This window comes from Dromaius novaehollandiae, chromosome 2 (assembly GCF_036370855.1).
Source record: "Dromaius novaehollandiae isolate bDroNov1 chromosome 2, bDroNov1.hap1, whole genome shotgun sequence".
Taxonomy (NCBI): domain Eukaryota; kingdom Metazoa; phylum Chordata; class Aves; order Casuariiformes; family Dromaiidae; genus Dromaius; species Dromaius novaehollandiae.
In genome coordinates, this window is record NC_088099.1 from 38,949,847 (window position 1) to 38,964,367 (window position 14,521).

Genomic DNA, 14,521 nt, shown 5'->3' on the forward strand with positions numbered 1-14,521 from the left:
AAAAGATGAGGATCAGAAAATAGACTGCTTAAGAATGGACCTGACCAGTTCATGAAAAGAACTATGACTCAGTTAGGAGGGGATAAGAGTCAGTGACCCAAGAATTCCCTTTGTGGGCCCTCACAGGCACCAGGCTCTATGCTTCCCGGTAAAAAGGACCCTCTGCTAGCCTGGAGGGCGTCTAAAGCCAATCATGTCAGCAGCATTGCACACCCAGAGACAAACGTGAAGCACGTGAGCTGTGGAGTCTCTCTGTGTGTGCACAGCACATTTCCAAAGCCTCCATACTCTTACAGTCACTAGGTCCTTCCCAGGCCTATATTCCTATGTGGGACCTACTCTGGCTTGTGTTTTCGACTCTTTAGTTTTCTAGTCATTTTCCAAGACCCAGGAATGTTTAAAAGAGCTGGAGAGTCAATGGGGACTCTATTAAATTGCAGTGAAACCTGGTCTAGGCAGGATGGTTCTTAGTATTCCCTTCAGGACTTTAAAGGAGCTTTAGAATGAAGCAGGCAAGCTATAGAAAACACGCAATTTGTTATTAGCAGTTAGCTTGAGAGGGCTGCAAGTGCCAATATAGTAACTAAGGATGAGTAGTGGGAATTAACATGGTGGTTACAAAAACAGTGAAGAAAACTAAGAAATAAGGACAGAGCAGCTCTGCTGCTGTGTTGTGCTTTCTGAACTGTATAGATTCCTGAGTAGTGTGAACAGAAAACAAATCATCAAATACAATACTTTTAAACATCTTAAATCATGTTTGCAAAGCCCTTCAAAGAAAAGAAAGCCACTAAGGAAACTTCAGTGGAAAGCCATCTCATGGATTACCAATGGCTTTGCAGAAAGGACTCAAAGAATAAGCTTAAATTGCTATTTTCAGTGTGCTAAGAGATTAATATTGGTGCTATCTAAAATTCACCAACATAATTAATATTGGTTCAATTAATATCTTAAGGAGCTAGGAGCTAAATAGGGATTAGAGAGGCGGAAACATCACATGGCCATTTATTCTTTTTTAGCTGGTTACTTGAATGAGGGATTATTCAGCTGTTTCCGAAGGAGCACCTGAAGGGGGAGCAAAATACTATCGCATTTTTCATTGGAGACTTTCTTCACGGAAGGTCTTCCAAGTTGTCCCACTAAGAGATCATGTATTTTCCCCTCTCCTTCCAAGCAAATCTCCACAGTTCAGCAGACTGCCAGGATTATACTCACACTGAACATATGACTCAAACAGAACCATGCTTCCAGCGAGTCATTATCTATTGTATTTTTGTTTCCTGGAAGAGATACTAGCAAAGAATCATGGCAGAAACACAAACCACTGATTATTTACATGTGAGATCTTCAGAAGGCCAGTCAGGAGACAGTGCCCCAACAGTGCACTATTTTCTGCATTCAGAGTACAAAGGGGCTCAATATCTACCAAGAGGATAAAGGAGATGATGTAACAGGAGTCAGAGAGCTCATGTGCCTTTAGGGGGATACTCACCCTCATATCCCACCTATAAATACATCTCAGAAACAATCAGACTTTTGGTTCTTAAAACAGAGGCTATTAAGGCATTCATTAGGACATGAGAAGAATACAGGAGATTATCTAGAAGATGTAGTATAAAAATAACTGAATAGCACAATGACAGATGAAATTTAAAAGTAAGGTATGAAGTGACATACTGCAAGGAACAGTTTAAGGCAACTCAGGCACAAATAGGTTTTAAATTAGTTGTTACCTCCTAGAGGAAAGATTTCAAAACAAGTGGAGACTTCCACTCAGTCTGTAGCACCATTCAGAAGAGATGTTAAGCTGCAGGGAAGACAGAATATTATCAAGCCTTGTATACCCTGCATTTAGTTTTGTTCAGCACATTGTCTAAGCAACAAATTAGTCTGGAAAAGAACAACAAGTATTAAAATCAGGAGATTGGACACACTTGAAAGATATATGAAGACCAAGACTGACCTTTAACAATGACGACAAAAACAACAACAACAATGAAAGACACTACAATTTAGCAACAAGCATATAACACATTTACTGCAGAAAAGTCCTGACAATCTTTTATGTCCTGAACCTCTAAGTCCCACAATGAAAAGCTCTGAAAAGCTCTAGGACATTTTGTTTGGTCAAATTAATCAGATCAAAACAAGGAACTCAGAAAGTACACTTTAATTTACCTGTTTAATATTCTGTTTGGGATATGATTAAGGCAGAGAACTCAGTAACATTTAAAAAGAATTAGAGGCAAATCCTAGGAGCATAAGAAAAAATCTGCAATCCTAGTAGTTTGGATAAATGTTCTTGGTGCTATGAGACATCATGCTTTAAGATATAAGCTCATCATGGCCAGTTTTTTGAGCCTACGAAGCATCCAGCATCGCCACTGTGAGAAACAGCACGGACCACTAATCTGTTCTGATATAACACTTGACACATTCTTAGAGGCATATTGGAAAATGAGCAGAGAATACAGCTGGGATGTTACAACCTGGTTCTAAGGCTACCATCCAGGCAATTACTTGGTTACAAATGTCTCAAAAACTTAGTATAACAGGTAGCAAAATTAGTGGAAGATCTCTTCAGGGAGGAATCCCATCTCTCCACTGATGAAAACATCCCATGGTTGCTACTGTCTGCAGCGTATGTGCTGCCCTCTCAATCAAGAAGATCGCCTGCAGATCCCTGAATCGTGTACCTGTTACCTGTTCACTTGGCCAGGCTTCACATTCAACAGATCTTTCTGCTGCTGTACACGGTGGCTACCGTAGCTCTGCAGAGAATTGCAAATACACTTGCAAGCATTAAGCCTCCACACTAGTTTCCTTTCTGTGGGAGGACAGAGCAAAACGTGCCAGATTATGGCCTTATTTGTACACATTATCAGTGGTTTCTCCTCAGAAAATTCCGAGGTAACTCAGGCTTTATTTTTCAATGACTCTCAACTGAATCACAGGCCCATTCTACTGCTCTTATTTTAAGAAAGGTCCTGCTTTCTCACCTGTCTTAAATACAAGAACTGCATGGGCTTTAGTAGATAGATTACATTAGATTAGCATATCATCATTACATAAGGAGAGCCAATGATAGAAATCTCCTTATAAAAGCAGTCTTAACGTGGAGCTTTTCTCGAGGCTAAGTTGATGCTTTGGAGAGTAACTTGACAATATCTTCACTTAAGCTGCTATAGAAATACTTCTTACTCTGTATCTTGGATTATTTAAAAGATAATGTCCCAATTGATTATGTACATGACAAAACAATAATATCTGGCTGCGACAGATACACAAAAGCAATGTACTGTCAATGCAGGCAATTGTCATCCTCTCTGAACAGGACATGGCTGAAATCCTTGTAACAGTTTGATTCATTAGAAAGAAAAACTATTAAAAATTAAATGGAAAATGTGGTAGATTTGACCAGTTACTTGCAACCTACAAAAAGAAATTGGGGGCAATGGAAATTAGTGCTCTTGTACTGTGTTTTTTGCCAGATGGAATCAGACTCTCAGATAATGCTCAAGGACATTTATTATACTTCTATTAGCTCAAGCTTTCCAATAGACTGAGTCAGACTCTGTAATAGCACCAGATTAGCTTTAAAATTATGAAGCTTAAAATGCTGATCTACCTTTTACTTGTCTTTCAATTCCTGAGCCCTTAATACTCATTTTTAAGCTTTTTCCAAAACCTTGAAAGCAAGAAAATTATATATTTAAGAAAAAATAAATTTCTGACAAACTGATAGGTCCTGTATCTTTGAAATTTGAAAGTCCTTGTGAGGTAACTTAAGTAGTTTTGGTCTTGAGTCCAAAAATGTTCTTTTTAAAAAAACTACAGTCTTGAATCATCTATCTTTTTAGCCTACTAACACTACAAGAATGGGTTTATAGGGATTCAGAATGAGTTTTCTGATGGTAAAACGGATGTTGATGCAGTCCCATCCTGGGACAACTCTTGCATCTGGAAGTCTGCCCCTGCTATCCCAGGTTTCACTGTAAATTACCTGAATCTATGCATTTATGCTTTGTACTCACTACTTCTCTACACTCATGCTGACTAGATGCCACTGCTGGCATGTAGCCTAGAACTAAGCCTAGAACTATGAACTGATTACAGAGCAGCTGTGTGCTCCTTGCATCTTATACGAAGATGCCAGACCTCAATATATTCTTCTGTGGGTCTACAAATCACTAAACTTCTATCAGTCTACAAGTAGCTACTAAAACAGATACTTGGGCAGCCCAGTCCAGATTCTGAACAAAGAAAAAACAGCTCCAGTTATGAGCACGGGGCAATATAACAGACCCCATGAAGAAGTTCCCATGGTTCGGAGCTAGTGTGAGGAAGCCTCCTCTGCTTAGAGGACACAATCAGGACTATCAACATGGGTGGCGAGTTGAAGAATAGTGACACTGAATACCAGGTCTACTTAATCTACTCAGCACCTTACAGGCCAGCTGTTGGGAAGCATACAGAAACCTCTGCCTATACCAGCCTGGGGGACACTTCACCATAAACTAAATGACTGTAAAAGAAATCTGCATCCACATGACATAAATCTCTAGCATCAAAGAACGGACAAAAAGTACTTTGATATTTTCATACCTGCTAAAATCATCAATAAATTTGACACACCAGATGGTTGCACTGCCATTCAGAGCGACCTCAACAGGCTGGAAAACTGGGAAGCTCACAAAAAGAGGAACCTCATGAAGTTCCACAAAGGAAAGTGAAAAGTCCTGCACCTGGGGAAGAATAACCCCATGTATCAGTACAGGCTGGGGACAACTGGCAGGGCTGGAGAGCAGCTTTGCAGAGAAGGCCCTGGGGGTCCCGGTAAACAAGTTGAACATGAACCAGCAACATGCCCTTGCAGCAAAGAAGGCCAACAGTCTCCTAGGCTGCATTAGACAGAATGTTGCCAGGAGGTCAAGGGAGGTGATCCTTCCTCTCTACTCAGCACTGGTGAGACCACATCTGCAGCACTGTGTCCAGTCCTCAGCTCCCCAGTACAAGACATGGATTTACTGGAGTGAGTCCAGCAAAGGGCCAAAAAGGTGATTAAAGGACTGGAGCATCTCTCATACCAGGAGAGGCTGAGAGAGCTGGGACTTTTTAGTCTGGAGAAGAGAAAGCTCTGGGGGGATTTTATCAATGTGTATAAATATCTGATGGGAAGGAATAAAGCAAACAGAGCTAGACTCTTCTCAGTGGTGCCCAGTGAAAGGAAGGAGGCAACAGGCACAAACTGAACCATACGAAATTCCATCTGATCATAAGAAAAAGCTTTGTTTTACTGTAATGGTGCTTGAACGCTGGAACAGGTTTCCCAGAGAAGTTGTGGAGTCTCCATATTCTAAATCCAAATGGACACAATCCCGGGCAACCTGTTCTAGCTGACTCTACTTTGAGGTTGGACTAGAAAATCTCCTGAATTCCCTTCCAATGTCAGCAATTCTGTGCTTCTATGAAATTTATCACTAAGTCATAGCATTATAATGTTGTGCAATTGTTTCAGCTATCAAATATTTTGGCAGTCTTCCAGCTGCCCACTGTGCTTTGCACCCTGCCTGGACTAGCTGATGTCTCTTTACCTGTGCTACCTGTTTGCTGCCCTGAGGTCAGAAGTGTGCAATGTCCCACTTTAAATGTTAACATTCAATTGCACTTGGTCCACTCATTTTTCTAACAGTTTACTGTAATGATATGCAGTGTTGCCTCACCTTGTGCCCAACTGGAGCTGAGAACAACATCCTGACTCATCAATTTGCAGCCTCTCTGTCTGCCTGAAACCTCTTATAGTAGGATACCCCTTTTCTTCCCTAGTTCCAGACACTTGCCTCCACACTCACCCTACAAAACCACAGGAACAGTAGACACAGGAAGAACTCTAAGGTCCTCCTTCCTCTGCTAAGATCAAATCCTTCAACTGCCACACTACACCCTAAAAAGCAGAAAATATTTCTATATCACACTTCCAAGCATGTGATCTTCGAAGCACAGACACGTGACAATACAATTCTTTTCAATTTGACAATAGCTTTTATCTTTCCACTAATGACAAATATGCATTGAATGTAATCCAAATATTCAGTTTAATATAGCTCTTGTCATTTATCAAAAAAAAAAAAAAAACATAGAAAGTATCTCAACGTTGGTTGAGACAAGTGCAGAAAGCCTAAATACACTGCCACATGACATGACCATGAACAGACCTTAAAATCCAACCAGGACTTGTTTGATAAAAATGCCACACAAAAGTATATGTTATGGACAAATTTAGCTTTGCCTTAAGAAGGTGCCTAACATATTGTGACCCTTATCAACTGCAGTATCTCAGAGACTCTGCCTTTCCAGCTGTTCCAAAGAGTAACACATTTACCCTCTCCAGCTTAGACTGTGCAAAACACAGCAGTCAGTAAAGATTTGAAAGACACCATTTACCAGGCATTTTCATCCACTCTTCAATCTAATATGTCTTCCGTCTTTGTTCCTCACCTCTTTGGAGTATAGATGAACAGCTTCCTGTACTCTGTCCAAAAACCCACTAAAATAAATAACAAACATAAGACAATCAGTATCTTCCTTGCACCCTAAAACTGCTGAAAAGTGACCCTCAAAGCATTGGGTTCCAGCCAGCTCAGCTTGACTGGAAAAACTATGGAGAGCTACTCCTTCCTTCTGTACAATTTCAAAAGCAAAAAAACATGCGGTTCACTGAACAGTGTCGGTACAATTCAGAAATGCTAATGGTGCAAATTTGTCAGTACTGTTCTATGACTTGGTAAGATTTATGACTCAAGGTATGGCAATATCTTAAAACCAGCTCACAGCACCATGATTGCAGACCAAATCACTGATCCAACAACTCTGAATAGTTAGTTGCTAACAAGCAGCAGCTCAGGCTTGGTCCATTTCCATACAGTGACAGCAAAAAGAGGCCAAGGCTCTCAAGCATCCAATTCCTGATGATTTCTGTAAGAGAAACAGGTTCTGAGGTATTTGCCAGAGACCGAGCAAGAACTTTATCACAGAACTGAGTAATAAACTCTGTTCTCCCAAGTCCCAAACTAGTCCCACAAGGCCATCTTTCTTCTTTCATCTGAAGAGTACCTCTTAAAAGAACTGTTTGGCTATTTTTCTGTGTTTTAATTAGTAATAGACTTCAGCTGTATTTAGCAGAGAAGGGTAAAATTTCACTACTAATCTGTCCTACTGAAGAATGTTTCAAAAAGTAAAACACTGGCCACCATGAAGAACCCCCCTTCCGGCACCTCCAACTTCACTCATAGAACACTTCTTACTTACCAGTGGATTGCTCCAGATTCATGCTTATCTAACCCCCAAATGGACTCTAATGAGTTAAGTCAAGTCTTCTCCATTTGAGATACCCACTTTTACTGGTGAAAACACATTTTCTAAACCAGTATATGTTAGGCAGAATATCAACTTCTACTAAACAATACAAAAATTATGCACCCCCATGAATGCTGTTTGTATCATTTACACCTGTGTAAAATGGTACTATATCAAAACCAGAGCCAGTCACTCAGAAAGTAGACATCTGAACGGTCAGGTATGAGACAGAGAAGACTCTCTGCCTCTGTTCATTTTACAAGCTGACCTTTAGCATATTCCCGTTTATGTCTGCAAGTCTCACAGATCTAATATGTTCCTTGAGAGCATAATTTTATCATTTTAGAAGTTTACCAAAAATGCATTCAACTCCCTTGAATTAAGGCACAGCTTTCAAAAACAGCTTCCCCAGAAAAACAAAAATAACATTGCTACAATGTCTCTGCACATGGATCAGAAGGGTTAGCTGTAAAGCTCAGCATGTAATGCTCAGTAGGAACACACCCGTGCTTAGAAGGCAAAATATACTGGAAATGAGAGTTACAAACAATTGAAGTCTGTGTTCTGTGAAGAAAGGGAGAACTTTTGAAAGTATGTCAGTGGGCTTCAGTCCACATCAAGTGCTCAGAGAACCCTGCATCAGTCCAAATCAAGTGCTTAAAGAAGCTTAAGAATTACTGTCAGTTCTTAAAGCAGCTTAGGTGCTTTCAGCTCATTCCTCTTTTAAAGATAAAAGAAACCAGGGGTTTTATCGTAAGTCTTGTGATATTAAGTTTCATAAAGTTGGCTCTTGGAATCATAGGAAACACTCCACCCTTATTTAAAAAATTACAGTCTATAGCCCATACAATCATGGTAAAAAGTCTAAAAACTAAGTGCATCATGAATGTTCAAAATCAGATGGCAAATAAAAGAAACAGAAAATATAGTTAGTTTTTAAACAAACATCTCATAATTCTGGGAGCCTGGCATGATTTGAGTTTGGGAGAAGTCAAGATGCCTGTTTATGGTGGTTCAATTGCACATATATTACCTAGCTCACCACAAATTATATGAATTTAGCTATAAATTATAAGCAAATTAGTTTTATTATAGTAAGTTTATAGTCAAGAAGATGACAATGTATATAGTGTAATCATTATAGCTTAGGATCATAATATGTATATACCTAGTGTCAAAGTGTTAATAACTGGACAAACACATCTGTTTGACGCTGCAGACATAAGCAGTGCGTAAAATGTATACTCTCCAAACTACAAGGGATAATTGGCTGAATAGTCTTATAAATTGCCAGCAAAATTTTGACATCAGAAGAACCTTTGCTGTGTTTTACTCTGTCCTTACTCCTTCATTCGTCGTATTGGCACTCCAGGTGAGCTCTGCTCCACAAGGCAGTAACAGTCATCCAGTTTTGTGCATGATCACACACCAGTTCCAGCACAGAACGAAAGCATACAAAAAAGATGTTACTCCTGTTCAATGCCAGGCACTTCTGGGAAATTCTCAGTTCTGAGAAACGCTGGCATTTTTTAATGTCAATAGTTAGGGGAAAATAGTTCATCTTTCGTGACCTTCTGCCTTTTGACCACTGGACATTATTACACTCGACCTTTTCTTTTAAGAGCTCTTCATCTTTTTTGTTCTGCATAGAAAGAAGATGATGGTCACATCTGAAATTCAATATTCAAATCCCGTTTTAACCGTCTGTAATTTATCGATATCAGTAATTTTTTTTTCAAGCTAAACGACACTGTCCAACTTGCTGGGAAGATATCTGGGGCATCCTCCTCTTTCCTTAAGATGGCACTTTCAATAGTACTCTTAGCTTTTTCAAAACTGAAGCATTTTAGTATCCTACATGAGATCTAAGATCCAGATGTGCTTTTGCTTCCTCTTCAGTTCTTTATGGCGGCACCTTCAATAACGCTCTTAGCTTTTTCAAGTTTGTAAGATTTTAGCATCCTTTTGCTAACTGCGATAATTCCATCACTTTCCAGTTTCTCTTAAATAACTCTTTAAAATCCAACAGCCTTAAAGTAGGGGCTTAGCACCTTGCTCGCCTTGACTTAAAAAACATACGCGCCGCACTCGTGGCGATCTTCTCCTCATCTTTCGAAGGCGCCGCGAGTGGAAACCCCCGCAGGCAGCGGGCGGCAACGGCCGTTACAGCTGCGCTGGGGGAGGGGCGGGGAGCTCCCGTGACGTCACGAGCCGGGCCCCGCCCCCCCGCGTCGCCACGCGGCCTCCCGAGCCGCCGGCTAAGGTCGCAGCCTCCCCTGGCCCCGCGTGATCTTTGCTTCGCATTCCGATGTGCGCACGCGCACGCAACCCGCCCCCGCGCTCGTGGTCTCTGACGCTCCTTACGTACCGGCGTTACGTCTGACGCCATTCCGCAAGGAGGAGGGGGGAGGGGGAAGGAGACAGCAGCCCGGCTCCCCTCTCCCCGCAACCTATCCCGCTAGCCTCCAGCGCCGTGACGTCTATCTTGGCGGACGGGCGCGACAGCCAACCAGAGGTCTCCAGGGCGGCCCTTGACTGGCTGCCGCGCTGGGAGGGGCGGGCCGAGACCGGCGTGGCTTGGTTGCAGCGACACCGGCTTACATAGGGCGGGGTACGGCGTGTCCTTGGGCTCAGACGGCGGGACGGTGAGGGAGCGGTCGGGCTTGTGGTCGCCACTGTGGGCGCAGCGCGAGCGGGGCGGCTGGGCACGCAGGTGCGGGCAGCTGCCGGCGGGGGGCGGCGGGGAGCCGCGAGCGAGCGAGCGAGCTCCGGCCTCGGCCTCATGCCGCCGGCGGGACGTTAGGCCCGGGGAGGGGGGCGGGCAGGGCCTGGGCCTGGGTCTGGACTCGGGCTCCCCGGGGCGCCCGCTGCTCCCCGGGGCTCCTTCGTCGGCCGAGGCGGAAGAGCCCGGGGCGGCAGGATAAGGGGGCGGCCGGGCTGCGGCGGGAAGGTCACCGCGGGGCCTAGCGGAGGGGGCGGCCGCGTCCCGGGATGCCCTGAGGGATGAAGGGGGACCGACCCCGCTCGGAAGAGACGGTCGCGCCGCTGGGCCCTCCCGCCCTTGCGGCGGCCTGCCAGGAGCGGAGGAGCGGTGCTGCCGTGGAGGCTCTGCCCGCGCCGGGAGCGGGCTCCCGCTTCGCCTCAAGGTCAGCTTCGGCATGCCTGAAGCACGAGCCGGGAATTGCGGTTGCCCTTGGGTGCTCTTGCCACGCTGCATGCAAATAGCGTTGCTTGTGGCAGGTGCTGAGGAGGCAGCCCGGCTCATGGCAGGAGGTAAGCAGGCCAGCTGCTTGTCTGCCTCCCTTGGCTCCTTTGTTAGGCTGTGCACTGGGGCCTTTTTCCAGCAGAAATGGGAAAAAATATAGATAGTTTGTTCTTCTTACTACTATATCAGTGAGGATGATCTTTTTACACAAGGTTGTTCATGACTAGGAAAGTTTCTTAATGCTGAATTCAAGCTAAGTAACAGGAAGGGAGATAATTCCCTCCCATTTCCCTTCAGGAATGATCTTGGGCTTTCCCTGCTATTGAAGCCTAATATTTATCACCTTGAGATCTTCTGCTTAGTCCAATGATTCTATGCTAATCTTCAAATCCAGGACCTGTAACTTTTGTGTAGAAGCTCTCTGGAGAATGTCTGGGTTGATGGGCCAACGCATACAGTTTTGTAAAACAGCAGGATCTCTTTAAAGCTTCTGTTGAATAATTGACCTTGATATTGTGACATTAACTTCTGTATGTGTTCTTGGTCTAGTACTGAAAATGGGAGATATTGAGAAGGGCAAGAAGATCTTTGTCCAGAAATGTTCCCAGTGCCATACAGTTGAAAAGGGAGGCAAGCACAAGACAGGACCCAACCTGAACGGCCTGTTTGGACGTAAAACTGGACAAGCTGAGGGCTTTTCTTACACAGATGCTAATAAGAATAAAGGTAAACTTCTAAGTGCTCTTTTGAGTTACTTGGGACAAAAATGGGTTTTCAGTGGTAGTTCTAGAAGTAGGCACATCTGCCAAAAAGTAAAGTAGCATGGGGGACAAGAAAATAGATCTGTGGGGTTTTTGTTTGTTTTTTAAGGTCACTAACTATGGCTTGTTTCCCCTCCCCCTTCCCCTTTTCCCTAGGTATCACCTGGGGTGAGGATACTCTGATGGAGTATTTGGAAAATCCAAAGAAGTATATTCCAGGAACAAAGATGATTTTTGCGGGTATTAAGAAGAAGTCTGAGCGAGCAGACTTAATAGCATATCTCAAAGATGCCACTTCTAAGTAAAAGTTGTCTGCTGCCTTATTTATTTCACAAAGGAGATGGCAATGGAAATGTCTGTGATGGTTTTTAAACTTTCTATTTTTACATGTACTGTGTCTAACCTTAAAATCTGTCTCACTCACCAAAATAATGTTGCTTGTGGTGGGTGTTTGGAGTACACGCTTGTTTGGCAGCCATAACTTATGGAAACCATATGTAATTGGGTAGACTTCAATGAATGCAATGTTCAGTCATTCTTGATCATGGAATTAAATGGAGAAAAAAAATCAACATTTCCTGCCTTTTCATTGTAAAACGTGTCACGCGAGTCACTGTCAACAGCATGATAGCTTTGACAGCCCAACTCTTCGAGATTAAAAAGGTAGGGTGGGTTTTGGCATCCTTCCACATACATCATTTGTTACGTTGCCTGGAAGATAACAAACAAGATAATATTTTTCTAATCCTGACCAGTGCAATGTGTGGTTGTGTATGTTCATCTGGCTAAAGCTTGGGATAAGAATGCAAGTTCATCTGACTTCCTAAGTACTACTTGTGAAATGACAGTTGTACCGAACCACTTTTATTTTATCTAGGGGAAGCATGTTACCTGTTTATCCAGATGTTCTGACAGCTGCATGCCCCAGTAAGAGTATAAGATTACTTCAGAAACATCTTCAGTTTTTGAAATGTTTTTGAAACCCTTTGTTCAATAACTCTTCAGAAAATTCCTGTTCATAGCTTAATAAATGAAACGAAAAACTATATTATGTTGAAAAGTAAGTGCTGAAGATCAAGCTGAGCATTACTAAATCTTGTTCCTTCCAACAGAAGTGTTAACCTAAAATCTATTGTTACAAGTAAACTCTGCTGAAGGGGTATAGGAATGAATGCACTGGTGTATTAAAAGGAAACAGTCTTCCTCTGTGCCTGTCCTTAGCTAATGTCATTACTTTCAAAGGTTCTGTTTCGCACAGTGTAAAATGGTATTTTTAAAGTTGTTTTGCATAGTGTAAAAGGGTATTTTAAAAGTTCTAACTGCATCTTTTCATACTAAATGAATTGTTAAGTTGAATGTATTTACTGTGTACCAACAGCAAGGCACAATTAAAAAGAGTGATCAACACTGTAAATTAAAGAATTCAAAATCTTATTTGCTGTATGTGTCTGAAATTAAGTGAGAAACAATGTGAGTGTAGAGGAAAAACTGTGTTTGGCTTCTGGCTTTGCATCATCAGGGAGCAGGAGAAGTAAAAGCTCAGTGTGAAAAAAGTAAATGCTGATGGAGTTGTGAAGAATACTTACAAAAACAGTGATGTTGTAAGGTAATTTGAACTAGAAATAGAAAAGCCAGATTCTTCCACCAGTGTTCTTTCACACTATCTCTGTTGTGCTTCCCAGGTTGGGCAGGGGAGAACAATTCAAAGCAATTTGGAAGCTGTAACTGCACTGTAGGATTAGGTAAGTTTTAGAATTAGACAACAGCTTAATTATGTCAAATAGAATAATATGCTTAATGTCTGAGTTGCAAAGGACTTGCTTGGAATTAATGAACAAGAAGAATTAAGATTACTAGCAGGTTGTCTTAATGGGTAGTACTCTGTTTTGTGACTTTTTTTAAAACCAAATGTGCAGGCAGCTGTTGTTTGCAACTGGGAAGGCAGACTTAATATTAACTGACATCGTACTCTTTAAAATCTTGCAAAAGATACCTTCAGGCTGTAGTAGTTAACTGTTCCAATTTTTAGAAGTGGTGTTTATCATACTACCTTTATGGCTATATAAAACTTGTCAGCTCTTGTTGTGCCAAAATAGTGATAGAAGCAGTCACAGATATAGCCTGTAACATTACCCAGCTCTGTAGCCTTTTGTGATGACTAACATGCCTAAGACTGTGAATCAAATGGAGAGAGTTGTGACTTTCTGTTAGTAGGACTACCTTTATGATACCACACAAGACTTGTGACCTTCAAGTTGTTCTTTTTCTGTAGTTGAGGTGGAGAAGAAACAGACTATAGAAAGAAGTATTTTGCAGTAAGGTATTAAATTTAAATTAAAATCTTTGATTCTGCACAGGCAACAGCTTTTTTTTTTTTTTAAAAAAAAAAAAAAGTATCATCAAAAGATCTGCTTCAAGAGAAAGTACGGTCATCCTTTGTCCAAAGTAGGTAGTACACTTAGTTTAGTTTGTTTTGTTTTATATTGTCTGTATCGCAAAGACTTAGGTTCAAAGACTTAGGTACAAAGACAAAGCAGCTTGTATGTACCATTGAAGATGGAGAAAACTGAACTTAGATCTAGACGGGGTTGCATCCTTCTCTATATCTTGGGGGGAAAAGGTTCTTCTAACCTAATGTGAGTGGCCTTGAAAATTTCATCTTTCTATGCATACTTAACTCTAGACAGCAATGGCTTACAAGATTTGTTATAGTAAAAAATTATCATTGGACAAATGCATTACTATAGTATTTCTACTTAGCAGATTGGCAGTGTAAGAATTTTGAAATGTAAGGCTATTAGATAAGTTACTTGTAGAGAGGAACATGAATGCAAGTGCCTGTTTTGGAGGGGGTGGGGGGGAAAGATGTCCAAATTGGTTGTGGAATCAAACTAGTTCTTTGACTTCAAGTTTTACAGAGTAGGAGGACAGAGGCTTGCCTTTGTTTTGTAAAGCAGTAAGAATCAGGCCCGTTATATGTAGATATAGATGCACATTTTGGAACACTGCTGGATGCTTATTTAAAAAAAAAAAATTCTTAGTAATGTAGTTGTGTAACTCCTGTAGATAAAAGGATGCAAAGAGAAACTAGTTATTGTGATGTGGGTGAATGCCTCCCTGATCTTTGCTGAATTCTATTTCATAATCCTTCATCATTTATACAGAGGGTGGCCATCATATAGCCTGCAACTATGCCTGT

The 14,521-nt window shown here is 41.8% G+C and overlaps 1 protein-coding gene across 1 annotated transcript; it reads left to right on the forward strand.

The window, feature by feature from the left end:
* Positions 1–10,499: 10,499 nt before the first annotated feature.
* On the forward strand, positions 10,500–12,756 carry LOC112985311 (cytochrome c). The gene is made up of 3 exons (XM_026103845.2): positions 10,500–10,629; positions 11,111–11,287; positions 11,479–12,756. Exons 1-3 carry the CDS (start codon positions 10,515–10,517, stop codon positions 11,625–11,627), a joined length of 441 nt encoding a protein of 146 aa, XP_025959630.2. The 5' UTR covers positions 10,500–10,514; the 3' UTR covers positions 11,628–12,756.
* The last annotated feature ends 1,765 nt before the right edge of the window (positions 12,757–14,521 follow it).

What these genes read in the sequence shown, in the direction of transcription:
- LOC112985311 (XM_026103845.2), top strand. Translation starts at nt 10,515, where the DNA reads ATGCCTGAAGCACGAGCCGGGAATTGCGGTTGCCCTTGGGTGCTCTTG. An exon ending in AGCCCGGCTCATGGCAGGAG is followed by an intron (nt 10,630 to 11,110) that starts GTAAGCAGGCCA and finishes TTCTTGGTCTAG; the next exon opens with TACTGAAAATGGGAGATATT. An exon ending in AGATGCTAATAAGAATAAAG is followed by an intron (nt 11,288 to 11,478) that starts GTAAACTTCTAA and finishes CCTTTTCCCTAG; the next exon opens with GTATCACCTGGGGTGAGGAT.